The sequence below is a fragment of the Diabrotica undecimpunctata genome, chromosome 7 (assembly GCF_040954645.1).
Source record: "Diabrotica undecimpunctata isolate CICGRU chromosome 7, icDiaUnde3, whole genome shotgun sequence".
In the NCBI taxonomy this organism is placed as follows: domain Eukaryota; kingdom Metazoa; phylum Arthropoda; class Insecta; order Coleoptera; family Chrysomelidae; genus Diabrotica; species Diabrotica undecimpunctata.
In genome coordinates this window covers 149505334-149532511 of record NC_092809.1, presented here as the reverse complement: position 1 = coordinate 149532511, position 27178 = coordinate 149505334, and the positions used below count along the sequence as shown (strand labels likewise).

At 33.3% G+C, this 27178-nt stretch overlaps 1 protein-coding gene across 1 annotated transcript in view; it reads left to right on the top strand.

The window, feature by feature from the left end:
- LOC140446673 (uncharacterized) overlaps positions 1–27178 on the top strand; it is a 110091-nt gene that overhangs the window by 4725 nt on the left and 78188 nt on the right. The window contains exons 2-6 of the mRNA XM_072539266.1: positions 1419–1471; positions 6677–6855; positions 12563–12735; positions 17502–17720; positions 20058–20222. Coding sequence (XP_072395367.1) covers positions 1419–1471; positions 6677–6855; positions 12563–12735; positions 17502–17720; positions 20058–20222 — 789 coding nt within the window. The remainder of the gene's footprint in view (positions 1–1418; positions 1472–6676; positions 6856–12562; positions 12736–17501; positions 17721–20057; positions 20223–27178) is intronic.

Sequence of the window (27178 nt, the reverse complement as noted above, 5' to 3'; positions counted from 1 at the left end):
ATTTTAAAATCATGTCTAATAATTCCTTGTCAAAAAAATTATAAAATACTTCAACTGGTGATTTACCATAAAGCATGTCCTTTATACGTTGTTTTTGAATGTGCTCCTGCGATTCCGGAAAATTACTGTATACGGGGTCCCTTTTGCTCCAGTTTAGATTATATTGAACAGATTTTGCTCTCTTTGAAGTAGCCTGGCTTGTAGAAGGTTCATTATAATTATCTTCAAATTCATTTGTGTTGTCCTCAGCCATCAATTCGAATGTCCCAGCAGTGTCTTGAGGCTTATCATGGCCTATAAGTAATAAAAAAATAAAAGTTACATAACAGTATCTTATATAATTATACCGTATAATACCTTCCAATAAATCGTCATCTATTTCCTCTTCATCAGTAAGCTCATCGACATCTGGTGGTATTATAACAGCATTAATTTCGGTCTTATTTTGAATTTCTTCAATAGCAGCTTCCAATTCTTGAATAGTAAGAGGGCTATTCCGATCATAATTATCTTTCCACTTATTTTTGCCAGAACTCATTATATATGTTTTATCCGCAACAATACAGAGAAACACAATTATTGCTGTATATGCTTATACTAAAACGCTCTAGACAAGACTGAACTAGTCAAATACGGTTACACTCGATTTGTCACGTAGCGTAGGTGGTATTACCTAGAGACAGCACATTCCGCCGTTGATGCGAAAACGCAACAATAAGTTTGAATGCATGTAACTTTTTCTTGATAAAATTATTTAATTTTTTTGTATGGTTATTGCTAAATCTGTAGTTTATGCTTTATAAAAATCATATAAACCATTATATTATAAGCAAAGTGAAAATTCTACAAGAAGATTATATAGTCATGACGAATCATGTAAAAAACTGCTGAAGAAATTAATTTATAATAGATAAACAATTAATTATATTTGTTCTATAAAATATATTTCAATATCATCAAGCCTTTAGGAATTAAAACATATAAAGAATTTTCTAAAAACAAAATATTTAGTTGTATAAAAAAAATTCCTTTTAAAATGTTGCGTTTTCGCATCAACGGCGCTTAATGGGTTAATTAAGTTCCCAGATATATGTAAAAAGTTTTTTATTTATTTCTTTCTTAAAACATACCAACATTTACCTAGTAAAAATTACACATTTTCGTAACAAAATGGTAGGGTCACTAAAGGACCCCGCATATTACTTTACCTAACAAAATTCAACTTCGTTGTTAAAGGGTTAATTGTGACCAATTGGCATTGTCCCTTTTTTAAGTTTATCTATCAATACACTATTAATACAGCGAAAGTATTATTTCGCTCCAGCATACATTTTTTACAGGCCAAAATCACTACTGAAACATACAAGAAAACATTTCTCGTTTAAAATTGTATTTAATTATATAAATTTTTGTTACAGTTGTTATAGCTGAACCAAATCAAATAATTCCTGATACACAATGTGGATTTTCGGTAAGGAAACATATTTTTACAAAATAAATCTTTAAGTACTCGAATCGCACCGGAGTAGCGCCCAGCGGTTTTTAATTTGCAATTCCTTTTTTATTTATTTTATTATCGTAGGCTACGACGGATCGGTCGATCACACTGAGGTCTGAACAAAATAAAACCGACACAAAAAACTGTAACGACTGTAACGACACATTACTACGCGCGACCACACACTTTATGGAGTAGTAAAGGCCGTGCCATTCGGGTTTATTAATAAAATAAAATAAAATTTAATAAAATAAAATAAAAAATAATTCCATCAAAAATTGTTTGATGGAAATAAGCCACAATTTAAATGTAAAATAAATTTATTCTTGCATATTTTATAAAATAAAATAAAACACAATCTAATCGAATCGAATCGTATCGAATCGTATCAAATCGAATCAAATGGAAATTAACATAGATTCTAATCGATGATAGAATTAAATCAATTATCGAATTATATCGATTATCGAATCAAATCGAATCGATTCTTAAGTCTAATCGAACAGAATCGATTATGGAATCAAATTAATCAGATCTAATCTATTATCGAATCGATTATCGAATCGGTTATCGAATCGATTGTCGAATTGATTATCGAATAGAATCGATTATCAAATCGAATATTCAGAATTTCAAATCAGTAGTGTGCAACAAGAACGCTTAACTAGAATATTCTAGGTTAATTAGGTCTTCACTAACACTAATCTTGGAAACCCATTTTCTTAAAGATAATAGAGCAGGTAGGGGATAATGCAAAGAATCTTTTAAATAGAGGTAACTTTTCTTACTGTACTACCTCAAAGTAAAAGCTCTAGATATTTCTTTTGTAGTTCAACAAATTCTCTTCTTCTTTTCAGAGTGAAGTGTAATTTGGTTTGTGGTTAACACTTTATTTAATGAATTTTCAGCTATTTCAAATTTTTTGATTTTTTCTGAATATTCATATTTTTTGCTTTCTAGAGCCTCGACTGACTTGTTAAACTTTTTATTTTCATTTGACTCTTTTTCTTCAAATTAGTATGATCAACTATTAATTTTTCATAGTTGTTTAATAATTCCTTGTATTTTTCTATAAAATCTACTTCAGGCATTGAATCTATACTGTCACCAGTTTGTTCAAAAATTATTTCAGATTCATTAATAGTATATTGATTAGATGCAAGATGCAACAAAGTGTTGGAACTGCAGTTTTCTTTAAAAGGCATTTAGTAGGTAAATCAAAAATAAGTTACATTCAAAAATTATTATAGTCATTTTATTGCTTTTTTTGTTTTACCTAATAATTCATTTTGAAGATCTCTTTCACAGTCATTGTTTGTAAAAAGAACAGAGCATATTCTACTAAAATCAGGATTTAAACTATCGGCTCTTTTGCATCGATTAACCCATTCAGCTCTTACACTTTTCGACAATAAATCCTTTCCTTTTGACATGTCCTTAGTTTTTACAGTCTTAACATTAATATCAAAACCATATATGGCAAATCTTACCACCCATATTTTTAGACAAGTATATCGGAATATAAAACAATAAACAATAATTAAATAGGTTTATGAGACCGTTAAATCGCTAGTACAACAAAAAAATCGGCATCACGCAGAACTATTCTATAGAAAACAATAAGAAACGTCAACCACGAGTCCCTATGCCTACGCCACACTAAACACAGCGCATTTCTTACATTAGCTTTACAGTAACTCATTACTTTACATTACATAGGACAAAATCTATCCTTCCAGTTAAGCGTTCTTGCACAGTGCATAATCACTACAAGAAAAAGATCATTGACAGCATACATACGACATTATACATAACATATTATTGTACTTTCTTTTAAAAATATAAACACAAATGAAAAGATGTATGAGTTCCAGAGGAGTCATGCGACTAATTCTGATGGCATAAACTATCACTGGGACATGATCTGATTGGAAATTTTCGTTTCGTATGTTGTAATTCTGGGATTATAACATCTTCTTCTTCTTTTACTTCTTGGAGATCTTTTGATCTGTTTAATTCCGAAGCTGCCTCTGGTTAATTTCCTGGGAGGTAGATTGCCAACTATCCCTCCATCTTTTAGGTGGTCTTCCGGGAGGTCTTGAACTGGGCGGGTTGTTTTCTAGGGCAATTTTTGGAAGTCTATTCTCATCCATTCGTCTTACATGATTGTACCATATACTCTTACGCTGCATTCCCCATCCTACAATATCTTGAGTTTTGCCCTGCTCTCTGACGTTTGTATTTCTTACCCTGTCTCTTCTTGTTTTGCCCACTATTGTTCTTAGGGTTTTCATTTCGGCAACCCTTAGCACCTGTTTCGTTTTGTTGGTATCTTTGCGCACTTCTATGCCATATGTCTTGATCGGTCGTATGCAAGTCTTGTAGATTCTATCTATCTACTATCTGTGCGCATATACGGATTTGATCAGACTATCTCCCGCAGACATCCCGACAATGTGGATGCTTTGTTGATCTGACTCCTTAGATCCTTTACTGGGTCATGTGTGCTTGATATATCTATGCCCTGATATATGAATTGCATCACCTGTTCTATGAGGTTGTTCTCAACCACTAACTTACATCTGAGCGGATCTTTTGCTATTGTCATACATTTTGTTGTGTTGGTAGAAATCGTCATAATTAGTTGGCAGCTTATTTAAAAGAACTGAAAGAGCTGTCTCTAAAGATCATCTTCTGATTCGGCAATAATTGCTACATCATCTGCGTAACACACCATACCAATTCTTTTGTTGCCCATTCTATATCCGAGATTGAGAGATGTTATTTTGTTTATAATTTTGCCCATGAGTAGGTTAAACAAGAAGGGGCTTAAACTTATTTATTCGTTGTACTTTTGTTTTATACCTGGTATGACATTGTTTCCGATCCATGCATTAAGATCCCCGAATACGATAATTTTGTGTAGCATTTATGTTATCTATGGTGTTTTGTAGTTGCTGATAGAAATTTTCAGTTTCTGCTGTGGGCTTATGTGCTTATCAGATGTGTGTCATGTTACGCATATTTATAGAGATTCTTAATCAACTATCGTTTTTGTATTTGATATCTTCGATGCGTTGCGTGTATTTATCGTGCAGCAAAATTCTAACTTCTAAATGTGCTCTTTCTTGTTTAGCCTTTCCTCTGTATATGAGTGTAAACTCTCCATATTTTGATGTTCCTTGGCCTTTTTTCTTTGTTTCGAAGATTGCGCAGATATCAGTATCGTGTTTCTTCACTTCTATTATGATCTCCTGGTCTCTTTCGTTCCACGACGTTATGTTCCAGCACGTGATTCTTGTGATGGAGTGTTTAGGTTTTCGTTTACCAATTCGTTCTTCCGTTGTCATATAGCGTGTCGTCATCTGATAGTTTCGCCCGGTATCCGAGAATGTATCTTCAGTTCTATGAGCCAGTATAGATTGTTTACCCCAGGTAGGTAACCTCACCTTAGGGAACCTCCTACTTTGGCCGTGCTTGGGACCAGCATTATCATCCGATAAGCTACTCAATCCACCCATCAGACAACTCTGGCGGAGTTGGATTATAACATAAGTTACAAAATGTTTATGGTATTCTTAGCTAAATATTTCTCAGTTACATGTAATGGGAATAAAGTTCAAGTAAACGTTTCCTAACTTATGCTGAGTTAAAAAAAATATATGAGGACGACGATCAACTTAGTAATATTGATTAGGTAAATTATTTAAAGTCAGATCATGAAAGTTTAGAGAGCCATTATAGCAATCCTATAACTGAAGAGTATGAAAGTGATTATAATAAAGAATTACAGGCGTTGTCATTAACGTAAAGCGTTGGTGTTGCATTCTTCAAAAGTTCAGCAGGGATTCCTTCTGGTTCATAGGCTCTCTTATTTTCATGGTTTTTATGAGTTCGGTAGTAAGGTAGTCTCAGATGTTTATTTCTGATTTGTGGATTTGGTATTGGCTGGGTGTTTGATGGAGATATTCAAGTCTGGACTCTTGTAGTTTTTTTGCGTAGTTTGTTTTAAATTTTCTTCTTTAGGTACCGTCTCCTCTAAGGAGGTTGGTAATCATCACAGCTATTTTCACTTTTGAGATTGCAGCTCTGAACAAGTCGACGGAACTGCAATTATACCACTTTCTCAGATTGTTGAGCAAGGAGATGCATCTTCTTCTAATACTTCGTTTTCCCCGTATTTTTCCCTGCATTATGGTTTGTAGCAACACATATTTATCCCCTCTCATAACGTGACCGAGATATTGTTACTTTCTTATCTTAATCGTATTCATGATTTCCATTTCCTTTGTCATCTTTCTGAGGACCTCAACAATTGTTATTCGGTCTACCCAACTTATTTTTAATATTCTTCGGTAGGTTCACCTCTTTTTTTAAGGTCTAGGCCTCCACCCCATACAGCAGCACCGAAAACACATTATATGAACGTAATATTCTTATTTAGAGTTGCAAACTAAGGTCTCTACTGCATAATACTTTTCTCATCTTATTAAATGTTGCTCTAGCTTGTCCAATTCTCATTTTTATTTCTTCTGTATATTCGTTATTTTCATTAATAATTGTACTCAGATCTGTATTTTTTTACTTTTTCTATTGGAACCCCTCTTATGTTTAAAATGTCTTGTTGTTGTGTTTTGGAAATTGTCATAAATTTTGTTTTATTAGCATTGAGCGTTAGTCCGCTTTCCTCACTAGCATTTCCTACATCATCTAAAAGTGTCTGTAGATCTTGTATATTCTCTGCAATTAGTATAGTATCATCGGCATATCTGATATTGTTGATGGGTCTGCCGTTGACTTTTATTCCAATTGTTACATTTTCGAGTGATTTTTTAATTATTTCTTCCGAATATAGATTGAACAATAAGGGGATTCTTTTGTCCATTAGTTGCAGGATCTCATCTGTCATCCATGGAGTCTTAGCTTCATCGATTTTGTGACTACTCAGCGTATCTTAATTTGTTTAATAGAGTTTTAAATACATTGTTGTTTTTGGTTTGTAGGTTTGTTGTATTCATATTGATCCTCCTTAGATTTCGCTAGTTTTTTTCTATATTGTAGAAAGTTTTCTACTATTGCCTTTCTTTAAAAGACACACACACAGATAACACATTGGTTAATTTTTTAATTTCCAACATCCTTAACAATAAAATTTAGTCTTAAATTGTTTAATTTTAGAGGATTGATGAAAGACCAAGTGGTGGAAGAATAACATTGGATGGAGAATTTCCTTGGTCAGCAAGACTCCATTACAATAGATCAAAGACATCTTGTGAAGGTACACTAATTAGTAAAAGAATAGTTTTAACAGCAGGTCTATGCCTAACTAAAAAAACTCAAAGAAGACTCGGACAGTTGTAAGTAAATTATTAAAATATAACATATAACATAAAATCTTATATACTAAAACGCTAAGCCCTTTTCTTGTCCACCACTTTACTCAAAAACCATATTAGATAATTAAAATATTTTTTCGGAATATTATTAGTATTACGTATGAGATTGTCAAGATATACTTTTGGTACAAAAATTCACTTCCGGTTTTGAGATGACCGGAAGTTAAAATTTACTTTAAGTTTTAGACCCCACAATGTATATATGGATCAAAAGGTCTCGTCGAGACGACTCTAAATATGTACTTACGGTTGCAATCCGACACCGAAAGTGACTCTAAACGCGCATAAAACGTCAAGATAGAGCAAATCTGACACCGGATTCGTGATCAGCATGCAAAATTAACTGCTAAATGATATCCATGTCGACATTTGATGAACTAAAAATTTAAATATTTCTTGATATTTAATACACTTTTTACTTGCATTATTATTGATGAATGTTATGTATATTCTTGCTTATATTGTTTGTATTGATCTCTTGATTTTTCTCTCAAAATAAAAATTTTAAAAACTAAAAACTAAAAAAAAAAAAAATTAAAAAAAACTAAATGTCGAGTTGGTCCCCTAGTAATATACTGTTTTTTTTTTTTTATTTAAAGACCAATATTTATACCTTTTTATAACTGTGTCATTAATGTGTCGTAGTTTAAAAGTTGATGTTTGCTATTCGTTATACTAGGCTTCCAAGATCTTAGGCTTAATAGAAAGTTTTATGTCTTCTGTTCCGCACTTTAATATTATTTTGTGAGTCAGCATCAGAAACAGATATTTTCCTACTTATTTATTTTATAGCAGCATCTTTATTTCAGGAAATACTTACATGAGAAGGAATCTATATAAAGTCAACTGTTCTAACTTTTTATTAATATATGTAAAGTTAATTAACCTAGTCCTTTTTGAGTTTTTTGCTTCCTATTATGTTCCCTCACACCTTAATTGGATTAATAATCGGTGTTGCATTTTTTTCCAAACAAAACTTAATTAAGGCGATAGCTAAAAGTGTATTTTGAGAAAGAAGCATTCAAACATCCTAGTCCGAGGCTCGTCACCGGTTCTTTGAGCTTTTTTTTATATATGGCAGGCTGATAACCTAACCCTACAACCTTCCTCGTTTATCCGGGTTTGAGACCGGCAACATCACCCACCAAGCTACTCGATCCACCTAGTGGGCAATGCAGGCGGAGTTCTGAAAGAGGATGAGCAAGGATTTCAGACAGGAAGATCATGCACGGATGCTGTTTTTGTAATAAGACAAATAAAAGAAAAGTCGCTGGAATACAACAAACCAGCATATATGTGTCTGATATATTTGAAGAAAGCGTTTGATAGAGTGAGAATTCGCGACGCGATACATATATTATATGAAAAGGGAATATCACTGGATTTAGTAAAAACCATTGAGAATATATATAAAGATAACATAGCTATGGTAAGATGTAACGGAAAACTATCGCAACCTATCAAATATGAAACTGGCATTAGACAAGGAGATTCGCTGAGCCCAATAATATTTAATCTGATAATGGATGAAATCATAAAGAAAGTTAAAAAAAGAAGAGGATATAGAATGGGAGAAAAGGAAATAAGGATAATATGCTACGCTGACGACGCCATAATAACAGCCGAAAATGATAATGACCTACAAAGATTAATTAAAGAATTCGAAGATACGGCGCTCATATACAACATGGAGATCTCAACAGAGAAAACTAAAGCGATAGTGATATCAGCGGAACCGAGAAGATGTAAACTAGTCGTAAATAACAAAATAATAGAACAAGTGATGGAAACTGAATACTTGGGAATAAAACTGTCAAGCTACGGAAAAGTGGAAGAAGTACAAAAACAAGTGAACATGGCAAACACAGCAGCAGGATGTCTCAACAACACAATCTGGAGAAACAAATACCTCACAACGGAAATGAAAACCAGGATATATAAATCAGCAATAAGACCGATAATGATGTACACAGCGGAAACAAGAGCATATACGGCGAAAACACAAAGACTACTAGAAAAAACAGAAATGAAAGTCTTACGAAAAATATCAAACCAAACTCTAAGAGACAGAGTAAGAAGTGAGGAAATATGAGCGAGATGAAATCAACACATCGAAAGGATGACAGAAAATAGAATAGTACGAATAGCAAGAGACAAATCGCCAAATGGAAGAAGATCATTGGGACGACCGAGGAAAAGATGGTCAGACAACGTCAATTGAGGCTAAAAACCGAAGTAAAACAGGCATTTTTGCCTATTTGTAAAGTAGGAACAAGAAGAAGAAGCATTCAAACATTTAACATCCATGCCTAAGGTGAACCAACACTTGCATTTTTAAGTCTAACTGTATAATAGGAAACACCTTTATAAAGTATGTCCTTTTTTTCTTTTCAAATGAAGAGTAATAAAACAAGCCCTTCTTCTAGAGAACTTTGTTTACACTACATTATATTTAATATACATTTATGCTAAATTTCCTCACCATCTGGGTCATCATCACTACTCTCATTGTACTTTTCAGTCCGTGTGCTTTCTTGGTAAAAGTTTGTAGACGTTTGTACTTTCTTCTCTTAATTACTAAAACAATTCTCTCACGTCTTTTATTTTAGACTGATCAATAGAAACTCGAGGCAAAAGTGTAAGAGTAAGGTCAAGTGGCAACGTGTTAGCATATTTAAAAGGGGTATAGACTTCAAAGTAGGTTTTAGAAGCAGCCATTGTCCCATTGTATGAAGGTTTATACTTCAGCACGCGATACTGTTGTTAAACTCACAATCTTTATTCACAGGCTTTAAAAAATAAGGAAAAAGTGCTGCATCCCAGTCATATACTATAGAGGAGTCATGTTTGAGAGAAAAAAGAAGGAGTTTGTCTGCACTGTACGATTTTTTTCTAGGTAGACTTTGGATTCCTCGACATCTTAAACTCTTTTAAAGGCCTATTAAATAACCCCAAAATTTTTGTCGCACTTACTAAAGAAGTGACCACGAACAGGATAAATATATGTCACTTTGACTATGTATAGTTTTGACATACAAGAACAAAACCGCAATAAAGTCTGATTTTTATTTTAGCCTCCAGCTGTATCTGATAGAAGAACAATATGCCTGGTATTAGGATAATCTGCTAATTTATTGTTAATACAGTCAAAGATGAATAAAGCAACACTATTTGCTCTCTTTTTACATTGAGATGCTATGAAGCAATATACATATGATGATTCATCAATATGCACGTGTATTTTGAATACGTACATCCATAAAACATTTTTAAAGAACTGTTTGTTAATGGTGAGCTTTTGCAACGGTAGATTTTGTGCGTACTCAAATTCCAGAATAAGAATGCCTCTATCATCTGTTGCCTTTCTTAAGTAATCATTTTCTTAGCTTGGAATATGCCTCCAGTCTATCTTTATGGAGATTATAGTCAACACAGCATTCATAATTCCGGTTCTTCTCTAGTTTGATTTCACACTCACGATAATAATCGCATGTGTCAATTTTCGGTTTTTTAAACGTAAAATTAGTTTCTGTAAAAAACTTGAAATAGGTCTTGTATTTCATGGTAGGATTTTTCGCAGTAGTGTCTTTAAACAACTTTTGAAACTGCTCAAAAATGTTCTTAATCGTTAGGTCTGAGTTGTGGAAGTACAATATGTTTTTTTTTCCAGATGCGTAATAACTTTTTTTATGTGGAATAGATTTCACATTAAAATGTTCTAAAACAATAGAATAAAAATTATCTGAAATTTTTCTTTGCTTTCCGTGTTTTCCACGTTTTTAATCAAGTGGAGACTTCTCAACAAGTTTTTTGTGTAATATTCCTACATGCATCACTCCTACTTGATATAAGTCAACAAACAAGAAACGGCACACGGACACATCACAACCAGAAGTTTTAAGCTTGTATTTCCAGTGATACTGTCTGGTAATTTTGGAATTTTCTATCTTTTATACCTTTCTGGAGGCTCCCCTAATACCATACAACCTACTAGAAGAATGCTTGTTCTTTTTTAAACCAGTATCATAAAAAGAGTCAAATAAACGCTTTTGATCTTGCAAAGTTATTCTTGCAAAACATTTTTTCACACAACACTTACGGACAACAGAAAATACCTTACCCTGTACAGGTTTTCCCGTAAATTTTGTCCACTTTGTCTCTTAGATTTTGCCACGTTTTCTCTCTAATATTCTTTCTGAACAATTTTCTTTTGTTGATATAAGGATGAATGTTCAAATAAATGAACTTTGATCAAATAAAAGGCAGATATCGAGCACAGTTTTATTCATTAAATCTTGCCCAAGTACTTTCACTTTCTAGAGCATCTTCAGGGTTATTTCGTCAATTTTGGTCTATTCAACAATCCAAAACACTTTAAAAAATTTTAACTTTGTCCTTGTGTAGTGTAGTGTGATGTACAATTTTATGTTTATGACATTCTTTAATTGAATCGGTTATTTCGAAAAAGCCACAACTCCAGAAATGTTAATTTTGCAGGAAACGAAAAAAAACGTTTCATTTTGGTATTAATGAAGATATCTTTCTCTTTTCGGAGTAAAGTCTTAAAATGTGATGCATGACGAAGTTTCATTAACAAATCCAATATAAAAAAGACATAGGTACACTGTAAAAAATAATTTAGTTTTTGGAGTTGTGACCTTTTTCAAACAACCACTGATGATTTTATGAATAATAATAGAAAACTCCAATATTATTAAAGAAAAAAATTATTAGGTAGCAAAAAACATGTTGAAGGTTAAGAAATAGTTTTTTACTAACCTTCCTCTGGTGGTACATGACTATTAGTGGTAGGCCATAAAATCAGCTCATTATAAAAAAACATTTTGTCTTCTGGCACTTATTGTACAAGTTTTTTGATGTTGTCCGTTTTTTTCGAATAAATAGGGATTTTTTCTGTGTAAGCAAACTCTGTTGGCAAACTAGGACAAACTCCAGCTGGTTTTCCCAAGGAAAATTCATGAAACATAAGTCCATCGATAAATGGGCGTACTTTAACAATTCCTGGTTTTTTGTTGTCATATTCGAACTCATTATATTGAGAAATTTGAAAAGTTGTTTTCTCATGTTTGTTTTTTCCCATAGGAGTCAATGGAGAGTACGGTTTTCTTATAATGCATGGACCACCATTTTTGAATCCCAAAATTGTTTTATTTTTTACCAGTTCTATAGAAAAAAGAGATTTTTAAATTAATGGAGATGTGGCCTTTTCAAAATAACCGATTCAATTAACGCTAATTAACAAAACTGTGCTCGATATCTGCCTTTTTTTTGTTCAAAATTTTCTTTTTGGCATCTTTTGACACATTAACTTACAGTTTAAAATATAACATACCCTCAATCACATTGTCAGAAATTCACCAAAACGGAGATGATTAGAGGCACAAATCTTTCTCAGCTGTGCCAAAACTTCATTAAAAAAGTATTGTTCCAATGTAAAAAACCGTAATATCGTAGAAACAATTGAAAGACTGACTGAAAACAACATAAACAGTTCAATTCTGTGTTCTCCGGAAGACGGCCCATAGGTCTATAGGCCCTTATTCTAGCCACCGCCTCAATTTATGAAATATTGTATTACTTACTTTCACTGTACAAATACATGCTATACTATAATATTACACAATCTAATTTAAAGTGTTTTTTTTAGAGTGATGGTTAATCTTGGAGATCATAACTGTAGACCTCACAAACAATGCAAAGACGAACATATAGATGTACCTATTGAAAGACTGTTTATCCACTCAGAACTTAAAAGTGAAGGACCAATGCCTCAAAACAATATTGGTATAGTAAAATTAGCTCAAGATGTAGAATTTAATGGTAAGTTTGTATTGGTTTAAGTTAAAAGTCTATCTGTTTGCAAATGGTAACTCATTACAAAATAAATGCTTTTTTAAATTATAAATAAATGGCAATTGATTTATGCCGATGACATGGCTCTAGGTGCCCAAGAAGAAGACTTAAAAATCGCCGAAACCACCATAGAAGCAGATCTAAACACCAAAACCAAACCCATCGAAGACTGAAATAACAGCTTTACATCTTAACAACCACAAGGCAAATTACAGACTAAACATAGAATGTGATGGAATCATTCTAAAGCACAGTTCGAACACAAAATACCTCGGTGTAGCTCTATATCGTACCCTAACATTTAAACACCATTTGGAAAACACTTAAGCAAAAATCTTCTTCTTCAAGTGCCATCTCCGCGGCGGAGGTCGGCAATCATCATAGCTATTCTTACTTTTGAGACGGCTGCTCTGAAAAGTTCATTTGATGTACATCCTTACCACTCTCTCAGGTTGCGCAGTCATGACATTCTACGCTTCCCTATGCTTCTCTTTCCTTGGATCTTTCCCTGCATAATCAGTTGGAGAAAGGTGTATTTCTCTCCACGTGTAATATGTCCGAGATATTCTAATTTTCTTGTTTTTATTGAATTTAAAATTTCCATTTCTTTGTATATCCTTTCCAGTACCTCTTTGTTTGTGACGTGTTCTGTCCATGATATTTTCAGAATTCTTCTGTACACCCACAGCTCAAACGATTCCAGTTTTTTCATTGATGTCGCATTCAAGGTCCAAGATTCCATTCCATAAAATAAAGTCGAAAAAACATAGCACCTCGCCAACCTAACTCTTAGTTCCAGTTTTAAATCACTGGTACATAGAACTCTTCTCATTTTGTTGAAATTTGCTCTAGCCTTTTCTATTCTTATTTTTATCTCCTGATTTTAATCATTTGTGGAGTTAATCATTGTTCCCAGGTATGCATATTTGTCCACTTGTTCGACGTTGGTTTCGTTTATTAGAAGATTCTCGTTATTTCTTTGAGTTTTCGATATTCTCAGTGTCGTCCGCATATCTAATGTTGTAGCAAAAATAAAGACTCGCAATAACATTATTCAGAAATTAGCAAATACATCATGGGGGTCTAATGCAGAGGTCATCAGAACGAGCGCTCTGTCCTAAGTATATCCTACTGCAGAATATTGCGCTCCTGTCTGGCTAAACAGTTATCACAAAGACGACTAGACGCACTCAACACCCTAGTTCAAAAATGCCAACAAAACCCAGCACTACCGATAAATACTGACAAAGCTGAGCTAGACCAAAGAGAGTTAAGACTGAAATCCAGACATTCACCTACTAGAACTGCTACAAGATTGGCTGATTTCACTACTGAGGAGCACTGGATAGGCGAATGGAATCCAGATATCATAAATCTCATAAAAAACCCTACAATTAAACCAGACGGCTTTTCTCTTTGTCGTCGTGAATGGTGCAATCTGTCATGGAGTTTGTGACAAGTCTCTGAACCAGAGGGGTATAAATGCCAGTCCGGGATGTGACAAATGCAGCACTGTTGAACAAACAATTAACGACATCGTCTTCGAGTGATCAGCCACCAAGTTCATTGGCAGTCTTCAAGAAATCCACCAACTCACTCCCATGGCAAGAGATTGGCTTCGAGGCTGTAACGTCCGACTTTAATAATTTTTATTTTATATGTTCTATGTTTGTAAAACTGCAATGTGTAAAGTTCATACGAATATATATATACCTAACAAGGATTGTGAGTATAACATCCTAGTCGATAACATTCATAAATATGTTGTTGTTTCCAAATAAAATAATTATAAGGAAGTGTAACACTACTTTGGCAAAGAGAATAACGTTGGTGTTTTTTTTTTATTTTTACATGCACTCTTTTTATTAAATAAAATATTATGGTATTTTATAATGGTGTAACAATATAATCAAGTTTTTTTTACCAGAATAATGCAATTTTTGCCGTAACATACGTCATCTTAAAAAATTTCCTACCTGTTGAGTGATAGTGGTTTGTGGAGTAAAATGTATACTAGTTCCGTATGGGGCAAAACCTATACGATCAATAATACTAAAAGAAAGAAACAATCTTCAAATAGGTAAAACCCAACAAGGACAGCGAACAAGTGTAACGTGACATATACCTTCGATAACTACACACTTAACTCAATGGAACGTGCAATGAGCAAATCTACGTTAAAGAGATTCTTGCAAAAAACCAATTTTACCCAGAACGGAAAAGCCAAAAAGAAAGTGGTTACAGAAAGTTGCACAAGTTGACGAGTTTTATTTTTAGTATAAATATATTGTCATATTCTAATATTCGAATTAACTACAATTGAAAAACATGTACAGAAACATTTGAAATATGTGAAAATCAAAAAAAAATACGGTATAAAATCAGTTGCATTAGAAACTTATACAATCCGCCTTTTTACATCTGAAGATAGAAGACATAATAAAGAATATAATCTTATTTGTTAATATTGTCTTTGTTTCTTCGATTGCTTGGTTATTCCAACTACATAATTATTTTTATTTATATCGAGATTTCGAATACTGCAAAAGAAGACCTTAAGAGAAAGATAACGAATGTCAACTCAGAAATATTCCCTAACATAGAATCCTTTGAAATGAAACAAGCTATAGTACAACTAAAGAACAATAAGTCTCCGGGTCCAGATGGAATACTTGTAGAAATGTTTAAGGACGGGAATGAAATTATTCTCGAAGAATTGAAAAAACTTTTCAACGAATGTCTTCACAGAGGAGAAGTCCCAGATGATTGGAATGAAAGTTTGACAATACTTCTCTTCAAAAAGGGAGACAGGGGAGATCTCGATCTCAAGAACTATAGGCCAATCTCCCTCCTGTCCCAAATGTACAAATTGTTTATGAGAGTAATAACTAATAGGTTAACGTCGAAGCTCGATAGCTATCACCCGGTAGAGCAGGCAGGATTCCGAAAAGGTTACAGTACAGCGGATCATCTTCTTACAAACAGAACTCTAATAGAGAAAGTCAATATCACTTAAACTTATATATTGGCTTCGTTGATTATGAAAAGGCATTCGACTCCATAGAACTTTGAGAACTTAATTCATCATCTGAACAGTTTGCCAATTTTAAACCTCTGGAATACGTTTCTGAATTACCTTCACCTGACTTGGTCTGTTTTCTGGGACGGTCTTTTTACAGCCTTTTGTGCTTAAAGCTTTACAAATATTTCGTTTCACTTTTTTGACTGCTGCTGTTGTGGGGGTTTTACTACCTATAGTTTGATATGGAAGGTGTTTCGTTTCTAGTGTACTAGTTAAAATGACATTTTTCCTTGATTTCCGTCCACAATTTTAATTATTTCTGGGAGCTGCTTTAGGAAAACCCCGTATATCGAATCGGATAATAAAAGAACTTTTGATATAGAAGGTATTTCAAGACATGAGTTCGGTTCAGATTCTTGGTTTGTATTATATAAAGTAGAATCTATATTAACTGAAGATAAAGATACAGATGCATTTTCTTCGTGATTGGTAGAATCTCTTAGTACAACCATAGCTTTTTGTCTGTCATAGTTTTCAAACTCATCAATCTGTCTGTCAGTAATCGATGATAATAGAAAACCAGTTTCACTTAAAATACGTTTATTAAAAGACTAGGTACCTGTAGACATGAAGCCGTTCATAATATTTTCAAGTGTCATTGATTTTGAGTGGATAATAACAGCACATTCTGCTATTTGGTACAGTGTCATAGGAACGCCGGGATGGTTAAAAAGCAATGAATCAATCGCACTATTGTAATAGTTTTTAAAGGAAAAACCGGATTTGTCCAAAGGCTGTATCTTATTGATTGTATGTGGGGGTAAGGTTAAAATAATTATGCCATTAGCTTTTGTTTTTTCTGCTATTTCCAAAGACATATGGGATTTGCATATATAATAATGTCATATATTAATAAACACGGGTTTCTTTTTTAGCACTAGTATGCTTAATAAAATGATTTCATACTTACGTGAATAGTTCGGCGGTCATCAATTCACTTGGATTAGTCAGTCCTAATGTTTCTGGCGGAGCAGCATTTAGCATAATCGTAACAAACTTTTTACGAGGAAGGACAATGACCGGAGGTAGAAATGTTCCATTTGCTCGAATTATTGCACAAGTAGTAGCCAATAATCCTCTTTCGGCAGTTGTGCACTGGTCCAGCTGTTTAACATCTTTTTGTGCCACAACTTTATATCGTCGTTGGTCAGTCGTAGTAGCAGTTTCGTCTAAATTGTAGATGCAAATATTTTCAACAATTGATGGATATTTTACTTATATTTTCTCCAAATTTAAGACAAATCTGTCACCATTTGGTTTCGTAAATGAAGTAAGCCTTGATAGTGAACATCCTGCTGGTCTTCTGTGGCCTAATGATGAACTTTTTTTATAAATGCCCTTAACCAAACTTTTCTTGCATATTTGTTGGCCTTCCAAAATTCTGGCATAGTGATTTTGTTTTAAGTAGCCATTTTATATGCCAATTCTCTGACTTTGAGAGTATTCAAGTCACTTTGCTACAGTTCTCTTGATATAATACATATAACAAAATATAACTAATGTTTGGTCTTTCACCGACGTATTTGACACAAATTTGACATTCACCGACAAATGTTAACTTTCATTAATTTCAGTTTTTACAATCGATATATTTATATATTTTTTTTGTTTCTTTAGTAAACTTATTATTTTAATAATTAAATATTTTTAGAGCATATAAAACCGATATGTTTACCAAAAGTTGACGAGGAGGTTGCAGCTGACGATTGGGTGACAGAAACTGGTTGGGATGTACACAAAAACAGAAAACTTAAAGTGGATTTGCCTGTAATATCCAATAAGGAATGCTCGAAGCTATATTCTAATAGTCGTATACCAATATATAATAATCAGCTATGTGCAGGTGGAGAAACTGACGATTCATGTGTTGGTAAGAAATAAAAAATTGAATTACTCATATTCAATATTTGAACTAAAATTTCCAATAAGTATTGTTCTGAAGCTATTTTCTTGTGGCATTTTAAAATAATTACTATGTAAATGGGAATAAGCCACAATTAAGGCTTAAAGTAAGTTTATTGAAGTTTTAATTTCCAGTTCCGAAAATCGTTCTTAAAATACAAAACATTAGTAAATTAAACAAATTTTGTTTTTTTCTTACTTGGTGAAAAATTCCTCTAATAATTTAGTTTTATCTGACTCATTTATATTGACAATTCAGATATACATTATACATTTAAAAAGAAGATGAATTTAAAATGATATTGCCAATATCATTGTACCTAACCCTGTAGGATTGAAGAATTTTGTCATGACGACTGTGTGAGGGGGAATTCCACTTGATTTTCACATGTATGAAAGTAATGGCAGATTTATTAAATCCAGCTTGGTACTTACACCAGAACGGCTGAATATCGGGGGAAGGGTTATTTTAAAACTTAAAGATACTCTGCCAGTAGGAGTATCTATTTTTATTGACAGATATTTTACGTCAAAAGTATTGATTGATGCATTACATTCACGGAAGCTTTATGCAACAGGAACACCAATGAAAAATAGAATACCAAAAACTGATGTGACATTTAAGACAGATAAAGATCTAAGAAAGTCAGGAAGAGGCTCCCACGATATGCCCGTTATCAAAGACAACAAAATAGCTGTTACAAAATGGTTTGCTTCCAAACCAATATATATGGCTTCATCAGCGTTTGGAGCTGAACCCTTAGGATTGTGTAGGCGTTGATCAGTGAAAGATAAAAAATACATAGGAATAAATCGTCCAGCAGTGATTAAGCACTACAATGAAAGCATGGGTGAAGTAGATTTGCTGGATAGGATTATGTCAAAGTACCCTATGAGCAGTAGAACAAATAAATGGACAATACGATGTATTTACCCCTTTATTGATTTTTGTGCTGCAGCTAGTTGGCTACAATACAAGAAAGAGTGTTTACCTGCAGAAACTCCCAAAAAACATAGTCAAGATTACCTGTCATTTAAGTTTTTGCTTGCTAGATCGCTCTTGTACTCTAAGAACATAAGTAAACCCACATTCAACGAAAGTGACGAAGAAAATGAGAATGTAACCAGAAAAAGAAAAAAGACAGCAGCAATCTCTAATAAACGCTTATGGTCAAAGGAATCTAAACACCTCCCAGAATCAAGTCAAAAATCAAGATCAAAATGCAGGTATCCTGGATGCCACAACCTGACGTTTGTCAAATGTGCTCGCTGCAAAGTTTTTTTTATGTTGTAGTGTCAATAGAAATTGTTTTACTAAATTTCATCAATAAAAATGATAAGTGAATATTAATTTTTTTATTGTCAGTTCAGACCCAACGTATCATTAGTAATAAGACAAATTTTGAAAAAACCAAAAGGGTTTATTTTTATTTTTTGTTTTTTATGATAAGTTATCCCAAATTGTAACATTCTTTTGATTGGCAACAAAATAATCACTGCAATTCATGTTTGGGCTCGAGGAGGATATGCACCAAACTAATAAATAGGTCTTAACACAGAAATGAAATAAGCATAGTTGATTGTTGGCGATTGTGGTTGATAGAATTAATACAGTCGCTTCTCTTTTATGGTTATTTTATGACGTCAGGCCCCTCCCAAATACATACATGTTTGATGTTGCTTTAAAGCAACTCCCAGCGAATGGGTTAATATAAAATCTTTTTACAGATTAACCAATTTCAGTTGTTTTCTTTTTCTTGCGGAAATATAGTAAAGGGTCTCAATAAAGAGTATTTAGTGTAATCAGAAGAACACGCGGGACTTCGGACTGGACGATTCACTATTGACCTCATTTTCTCCTTAGCCCATATGATAAAAAGAGGATGGCATGCGATTAAAAAATTAATATATTGTTCGTCGACTTGCGGTGCACAAATACAGATAGTACATCTGTACAAAAGTACAGATATTAATATAGTTTTTTAAGTAGTATACAATCAAACCACAAAAAAACACTTGGCAAACAGCAGCGTAGTAAAAAAACATAGTTTATTTTACTTTTGAGTGTATATTTTTGCTGGTAGGTACATTTTAATGGAAATAAGCTACAATTGAAGTTTAAATTTTTTATACAAAAAGGATTTCTGAAGTGGAAATTTATAAACTTAATTTTACACTTCAATTGTGGCTTATTCCCAATAAAATAGTAATTGCTCTAAGATGCCACAAGAAAATAGCTTCAGAACAATAACAATAATAACTTATAACATTGCTCATATTTATCTAAGCCAATCATTGATTTTAGCTATTTCGGGAGGATCACTAATGTCAAAAAGGAAAGATGTTCCTAATCAGTGGTATTTAGAAGGAATTGTATCCGCGGGACCTAGGCAATGTGCTGTAGGAGGTCTTCCTAACGTTTATACCAAGGTACAACCGTATTTGGACTGGATCCATGAATACATTGGGAAATGAATATATCTCATAATTTAAATTATATCAATATAAATCGAACAAATAAAAACACTGATTAAATTAAAGCATTAAACTTGTAGTATGTTTGATTTACGTGAGATCAACCATAATTCTAAACATGTATTTTGTGATCATTAATATATTTATTTCTTATGTTTTGGTGGTTTAATATTATATTTACACAGAACAACTTCTGATCGATCAAAAACGATTAAAACGATCAAAAGAATTGCAGCATATCCAGGTGCTGATATTGCATCCGATCATAATCCGCTAATAGCAGATGTGAGGTTAAAACTAGCAAAAATTAAGAGAACAAATACAAACACCAGCACGCCTATAAATACAAGAGAACTAATGAGAGACGAAAATCTGAAGAAGAGTTATGCAAATCAAATTAATCAAAGAATGCGAATAATAGAACAAAATGATGATATCGAAGAGATGGTCAATGATATTAAACGAACGATTCTAGCAGTAAACAGGGAAGTTAAAACACAGATCAGAAAGAGAAAGCATAACGAATGGATGACGGACGAAATTATGGATCTAATGGAAGAGCGAAGACAACATAAACAACAACGTAATTAAGACAAATACAAACAGATACACAAAGAAATTCGCCAGAAGGTTAAGAAAGCAAACGAACGTTGGATGGTGGAAAGGTGCAACGAAATAGAACAATTGCAGGAAAAAGGAGATAGCTTTGGACTACATAAGAAGATCAAAGAAATATCGAATATACAAAAAAGCCACCACAGAACAAGAATACGCAACGACAGAAACGAATACATAGAGTCAGAAGAGGAGATAGCAATGGCGTGGAAAGAATACGCAGAAAGACTTTTTAATGACGAAAGACCAACACAACCAACGCGCAAACTTCCTTCCGAAAACTTATCAGGGTCATCAATAATGCGAAGTGAAATAGAATATGCAGTTAGAACCACAAAGATGCATAAAGCAACAGGTCGAGATGAAATTAATATAGAAGCATTAAAACTACTAGACGAGGAGAACATCGAAATCTTGGTAAAGCTGTTCAATAGAATTTATGATACTGGTTACATTCCGCGAGAATGGCTGCAGTCATCCTTTGTGATGATTCCAAAAACAGCTAATGCCACAAAATGCAATAAACACCGCTTAATCAGTTTAATGAGTCACTTGCTGAAACTCTTCCTTAGGATATTACACTCAAGAATGTACAAGATACTAGAAGAACTTAGCGGGTCAACACAATTCGGTTTTAAGGGAGGACTAGGAACAAGAGAGGCAATTTTATGTTTGAACACCTTAATACAAAACTGTTTAGATCAACGAAAAGATGTCTACCTCACCTTTATCGACTACGAGAAGGCATTTGACAATCTTAAACATGATATCATGATGGAACTACTACATAGGGCCAACATTGACCAGAAGGAGATCAGAATTATTCAGAATCTATACTGAAACCAAATGGCAAAGATGAGGATTGATCAAGACCAATATACGGATGCATTTGAAATCCGAAAAGGTGTCTGCTAAGACTGCATACTCTCTCCGATGCTTTTTAGTTTATATGTTGAAAATATATTGCTGGAAGCATTAGAAGACACGGAATTAGGCATTAAGGTGAACGGCATACCAATTAGCAACCTACACTATGCGGACGACACAGTGATTATAACTGATAATTTGGAAGATCAGCAGTTATTACTTGATAGGGTGAATAGCATAGGTAAAAAATATGGCCTCAAAATCAACATTTTAAAAACGAAATATATGGTCATTAGCAGAAACCCTCCAGAAAACCCGTTAATATGCATAGGTGACGATCGCATAAAACGCGTGAAAACTTTTAAATACCTTGGCACCACAATCAATGACTAATCGGATCCACAACAAGAGATAAAAACCCGAATACAAATGGCAAGATAAGCTTTCGTGAAATTCAGACCGCTCCTATGTAATCAAAACCTAATTTTCGAAATACGCTACAGAATGGTCAAGTGCTACAAATGGTCCATCTTGCTTTATCGCATGGAAACGTGGACTTTGAAAAAAACATCTATAAACAAACTTGAAGCATTTGAAATGTAGTCATTGAGAAGAATGCTGAGCATACCTTGGGTGGATAGAGTTCGAAACTATGACGTCCTTAAGAGAGCCGGCGTGGAAAAAGAACTCTTTGAATTAATTAAAAAACGCAAGATTGTTTACCTTGGGCACATATTGAGAGGAGCAAAATATAAAATACCACAGTTAATCCTACAAGGGAAGATCGAAGGTAGGAGAGGAGCCGGCAGCAAACAATTATCCTGGTTAAGGAATATTAAAGAATGGACAGGAATACACAGTACAGGTGAGCTGTGTCACGCCGCCAAGAACAGAATTCTAGTAATGAGATAGTCGCCTACGCACTTTGGTGTATGGCATGTTAAGAAGAAGAAGAAGAAAAACTTCTAAAGGTTCTATTTTTAACTATTTTTCAGTGATAAAATTATATAAATTGATTTATTAGTATTCACTGAACAGCAAGAATACGGTATAATAAAGACGAATGACTATAATATAAACAAACATAGCTCCTGGTATTACTTTACAAAAACAATGTTACTATAACAGAAAGAATGTAAATCTCTGCAATTTTTACTTTAATCGCTTTGTCTCGCTTTTTTTTCTGATGAAAAAACTTTAATCTGGTAAAAAAAGGATCTTGTTTTATTAGAACATTTATCTGCTATTAGGTATCTTTCTCTATAAAATAAGTTTAAGTATATACAGACATACTAAATCGCACCATGATAAATTGGCAAATTGTCTCAATATATGCTCAAATTTGTTTTTCAACTACTACGCTCACTAACTCTGCATATAATACCACCCTGTCCAAAGTATTATGGCACAGGGGGAAAGTGTTGTTTTAAGCGATGGTTGCGTAAACTCTTCGACGGCCCTAGTACTGTAAGGGCACCCTGCCGTGACAGAAAGTATTTCGTTCTAAGGCTACGATCTGAGTGCATCATATACGGTCGACGGAATCGGCCGACTTGCTCTGACGAAATAGTGGTCTTACTGCACATTTTTCGGTCAATATTACGTGAATAGTAACTAGTTGTGAATCCAAAATAAACCAAGACGAAATACTATTGTTCGAAATCCCAATATTACACGTAATATTATTAGATGGCCATAAAATGAATAAGTAAATTCCATTTTTTTTAAGAAAGAGAAGCATATGGCGAGTTTCATACGTTATTTCCAAGGCTATTGGAACAAGAAAAAAGATGGTTTTAATACTTCCGAATGCATCCTGATATACTTATCTAAAAAATAAAGATTTGCACGTACAATCCCAAAGAATAGTTTTAAATATGTATGAAAGTTTGAAAAAAGAAAATATTGGGATGGCTGATAATGCAATTGTTTCGAGAATTCATGTATTAACAAAAATCGGGTATAAGACGATATATACAATTATTAAATTAGGCACTGTTACAGATCATTCCTTAAAACGAAAGCGACCAAATAAAAAATTGGGTAGGATTGACACTGCTGCAAAAGACGTTATTCAGCGAACAGTTTACAATTTTTACAAAGAAAATAGAGTGCCTACTTTAGAACTGATTCGTGAAAATTGAGAGATTTCCCTGAATATAATTATACATCTTTGGAAACACTGCGCGAGATTTTGATAAGTTGTGGATTTAAATATAAGAAATTAGATAATCGAATGGTAATAATGGAATCTCGGCGTATTGTTGAACTTCGACGAGAGTATTTGAGCAAAATAAAACAGTATCGTAATTCAAACAGAGATATAATCTATTTAGACGAAACCTGGTTCGATACGCATGATGTTGTCAAGTACGGCTGGGTTGACAACACAAACAAGTGTGCGTTAAATACACCGTGTTCACGAGGAAAACGTGTTATTATTCTTCATGCCAGAAGCAAAGATGGTTTTGTATCTAATGCATTGCTATTGTCGGCCAAAAATATAACAAAGTCTTCTGCCAATTATCACGAAGATATGACGATTTATTTGAAAAGTGGTTTGTTGAACAGCTCTTGTCCAATATTCCGCCAAATTCAGTGATTGTTATGGATAATGCGTCGTATCATTCCCGCATATTAAATAAAGCACCTAATAATAACACGAAAAAGGACGAAATTTTAAAATTTTTGCACAATTGTACAATTTGTACATTTTGTACAATTTTTTTTTAAATTTTTGTACCCCCAATGGTTTGGGGTACCGTAAAAAAAACGATTGCGAAAATATAATCAGTCACCAACATTAAGCGCAGTGGCCATTGAGAATATTCGAGAAGTAATTAGTGGCATTAGTAGCGATGTGTGGAAAAATTGCGAAGCTCATGTTGTAAAAATAGAAAACGAATATCCTGTTTTACCGGCAATAGCGCCAATAGTTATCCAACCTGGGAACGATTCGACTTCAGAAGACTCTGACGATTCTTTTTAGTCCTTCTAATTAATTTTTTTACAGCTATCGCGATGCATCTTGAACACTAGTATTCATCATTATACAGTGTGTCGCATTTAAGATGAAGACACCTCTATATATCAGCTTAAACGCGGCTTACTGCGAATCCACAAACAGGGTAAATTTTCGATATTTTGCTTCGCGTTAGAGAAATCGGAAAAACTTATTTGGAAAAGTTGTTCCACTTATTGACTGTAATCCTGACTACAATTGAAGATCTTATTTCCACATATTCCATATTTAAGTGTCTTAAATCCATATAATGAAATCCATGAAATTACAGATTTTCATACAAATTTATTGTTTTGGTACATATAACTTTATTCTAGACTTGAAGAAATCTATAAAGTTTAAAAAAAGAAAATTAAATCTTATCTAATATATATATATATATATATATATATATATATATATATATATATATATATATATATATATATATATATATATATTAATCATCTTAAATGCGACACACTGTATAAAGTCAGAACAAAAAAAACAAAAAACAAAAAAAATTTAAAAACAAAAAAGAAAAAAAATAATAAAAACAAAATGAAAAAAAAAACTAACTTTATATTCTTACTAGTAATATAGATACCCAACCCTTTCCTTTCCTGGCAAGGAGGGCTCATACCTCCTCGTGGTCCTTGTTGGACAGACAATATTTTGAGATTTTCTGTCCTTGCTGGATAGACAATCTTTTAAAATTTTCTGACAGAATGCGCCATTCTTTTTTTATACCTTTAGTAGTAGTTAATAATATATGTTTAACTTTTTTTTTAATGCCTTTATTTTTAAATATGTTGCAATAATGCGTAAATTCAATTTAATTATCAAATAAAACCTCAAACCTCGACTAAAATTATAAGATTCCCTGGAACTACTGCTTTTTTTTTAACTTCCGCTGATATACGAGTATAACCTCCATGTCTGACGGAGTTACTCCTATCAATTACGGAAGCCTACAAAAATATGGTACATATTTATTAATAACTAAAGAAGGTAATTTGATATGTCGTTATCTCCAAGAATAACCATTGCTCAAATTTTAATGGTTAGTATCTAGGTTTAAAATAACAAAATAAGGTATAAAAGACGTCAGAGATTTAAGTTACCTTTGATAATATTTTGGCGCTATCATTTATTTAGTTACCGCAATGAGTATTATGACGAACTAAAATGCAACGTGAAAATAATCAAGAACCATGATTATATTATACCTTTGGTTTACCATTCAAATAAAGAAAAAGTAACATTATCAGTAATGACAACGAGAAACCTATTAGTATTCTTGATTATTTATATAAACATTTTACTAACTATAATTATTATAGTGAGTTTGGAAAAAAAACATAGATTCTACCAACCACCAAAATAGGTTGGGGTTTGTACAAGCCATTAGATAAACAAATAAAGCAAATTGTGAGTACCAAACAGCCGAGATAGAAGATAGAAGTACCCCCGCCAAGCCTGGAAGAAATTATCACGGCGATAGAAACCCTAAAAAATGACAAATCCCCGGGACTAGACAATATTGATGCAGAACTGATTAAAAAAGGAGGGCATGAACTTAGAACTAAAATACACCAATTAATGAAAGAAGCCTGGGAACAAGAAATAATGCCAAAAGAATGGAGTGGCTGTATTATCGTGCCAATACATAAAAAAGGCAGAAAGGATACATGTGGCAACTACAGGGGAATCTCACTAATCGGTACTACATATAAGATATTAGCTTCAGTTGTACTAAAACGATTACTGCCATATACAGAGGAAATTATTGGCGATTACCAATGCGGCTTTAGGCCTGGAAGATCAACAATCGACCAAATATTTACTATCAGACAAATGCTAGAAAAGTATTGAGAATATAATAAAGAAGTACACCAGATCTTCATAGATTTCAAACAAGCATATGATTCTATAGATCGCTTTAAACTCGCAAATTAGAATAGGAGGCAAAACTTCAAAGGCTTTCGGCATAAGCACCGGACTCAGACAGGGAGACCCGCTGTCCCCATTACTATTTAACCTAGCATTGGAATATGCAATGCGAAAAATCTATACCAGAGTCAAACCAGACATAACTGCCAGAGGAGCAAAGATTATTCTCGCATGATGTAGATGCAGTAGCACAGACAACACTGGAAGTTAAGGATATAGTATCGAACTTTGAAGAAGCAACACTAAGCGTAGGCCTGAAAATAAACGAAGAAAAAACTAAATACATGGTCGTATCAAAAAAGGAACGACAGCGAATAAGACAAAACATTACCATAAACGATCATAATTTTGAGGTGGTCAAAGAATTCAAATACCTAGGAGCAACAATTAGCAGTGAAAACACAGGAGAACGGGAGGTTGAAATACGAATACTGGCGGGAATAAATCATTCTTTGCCATTCAACATCTAATGAGGTCAAAGCTTCTCTCAAGGCGTGCCAAAATCCAAATGTACA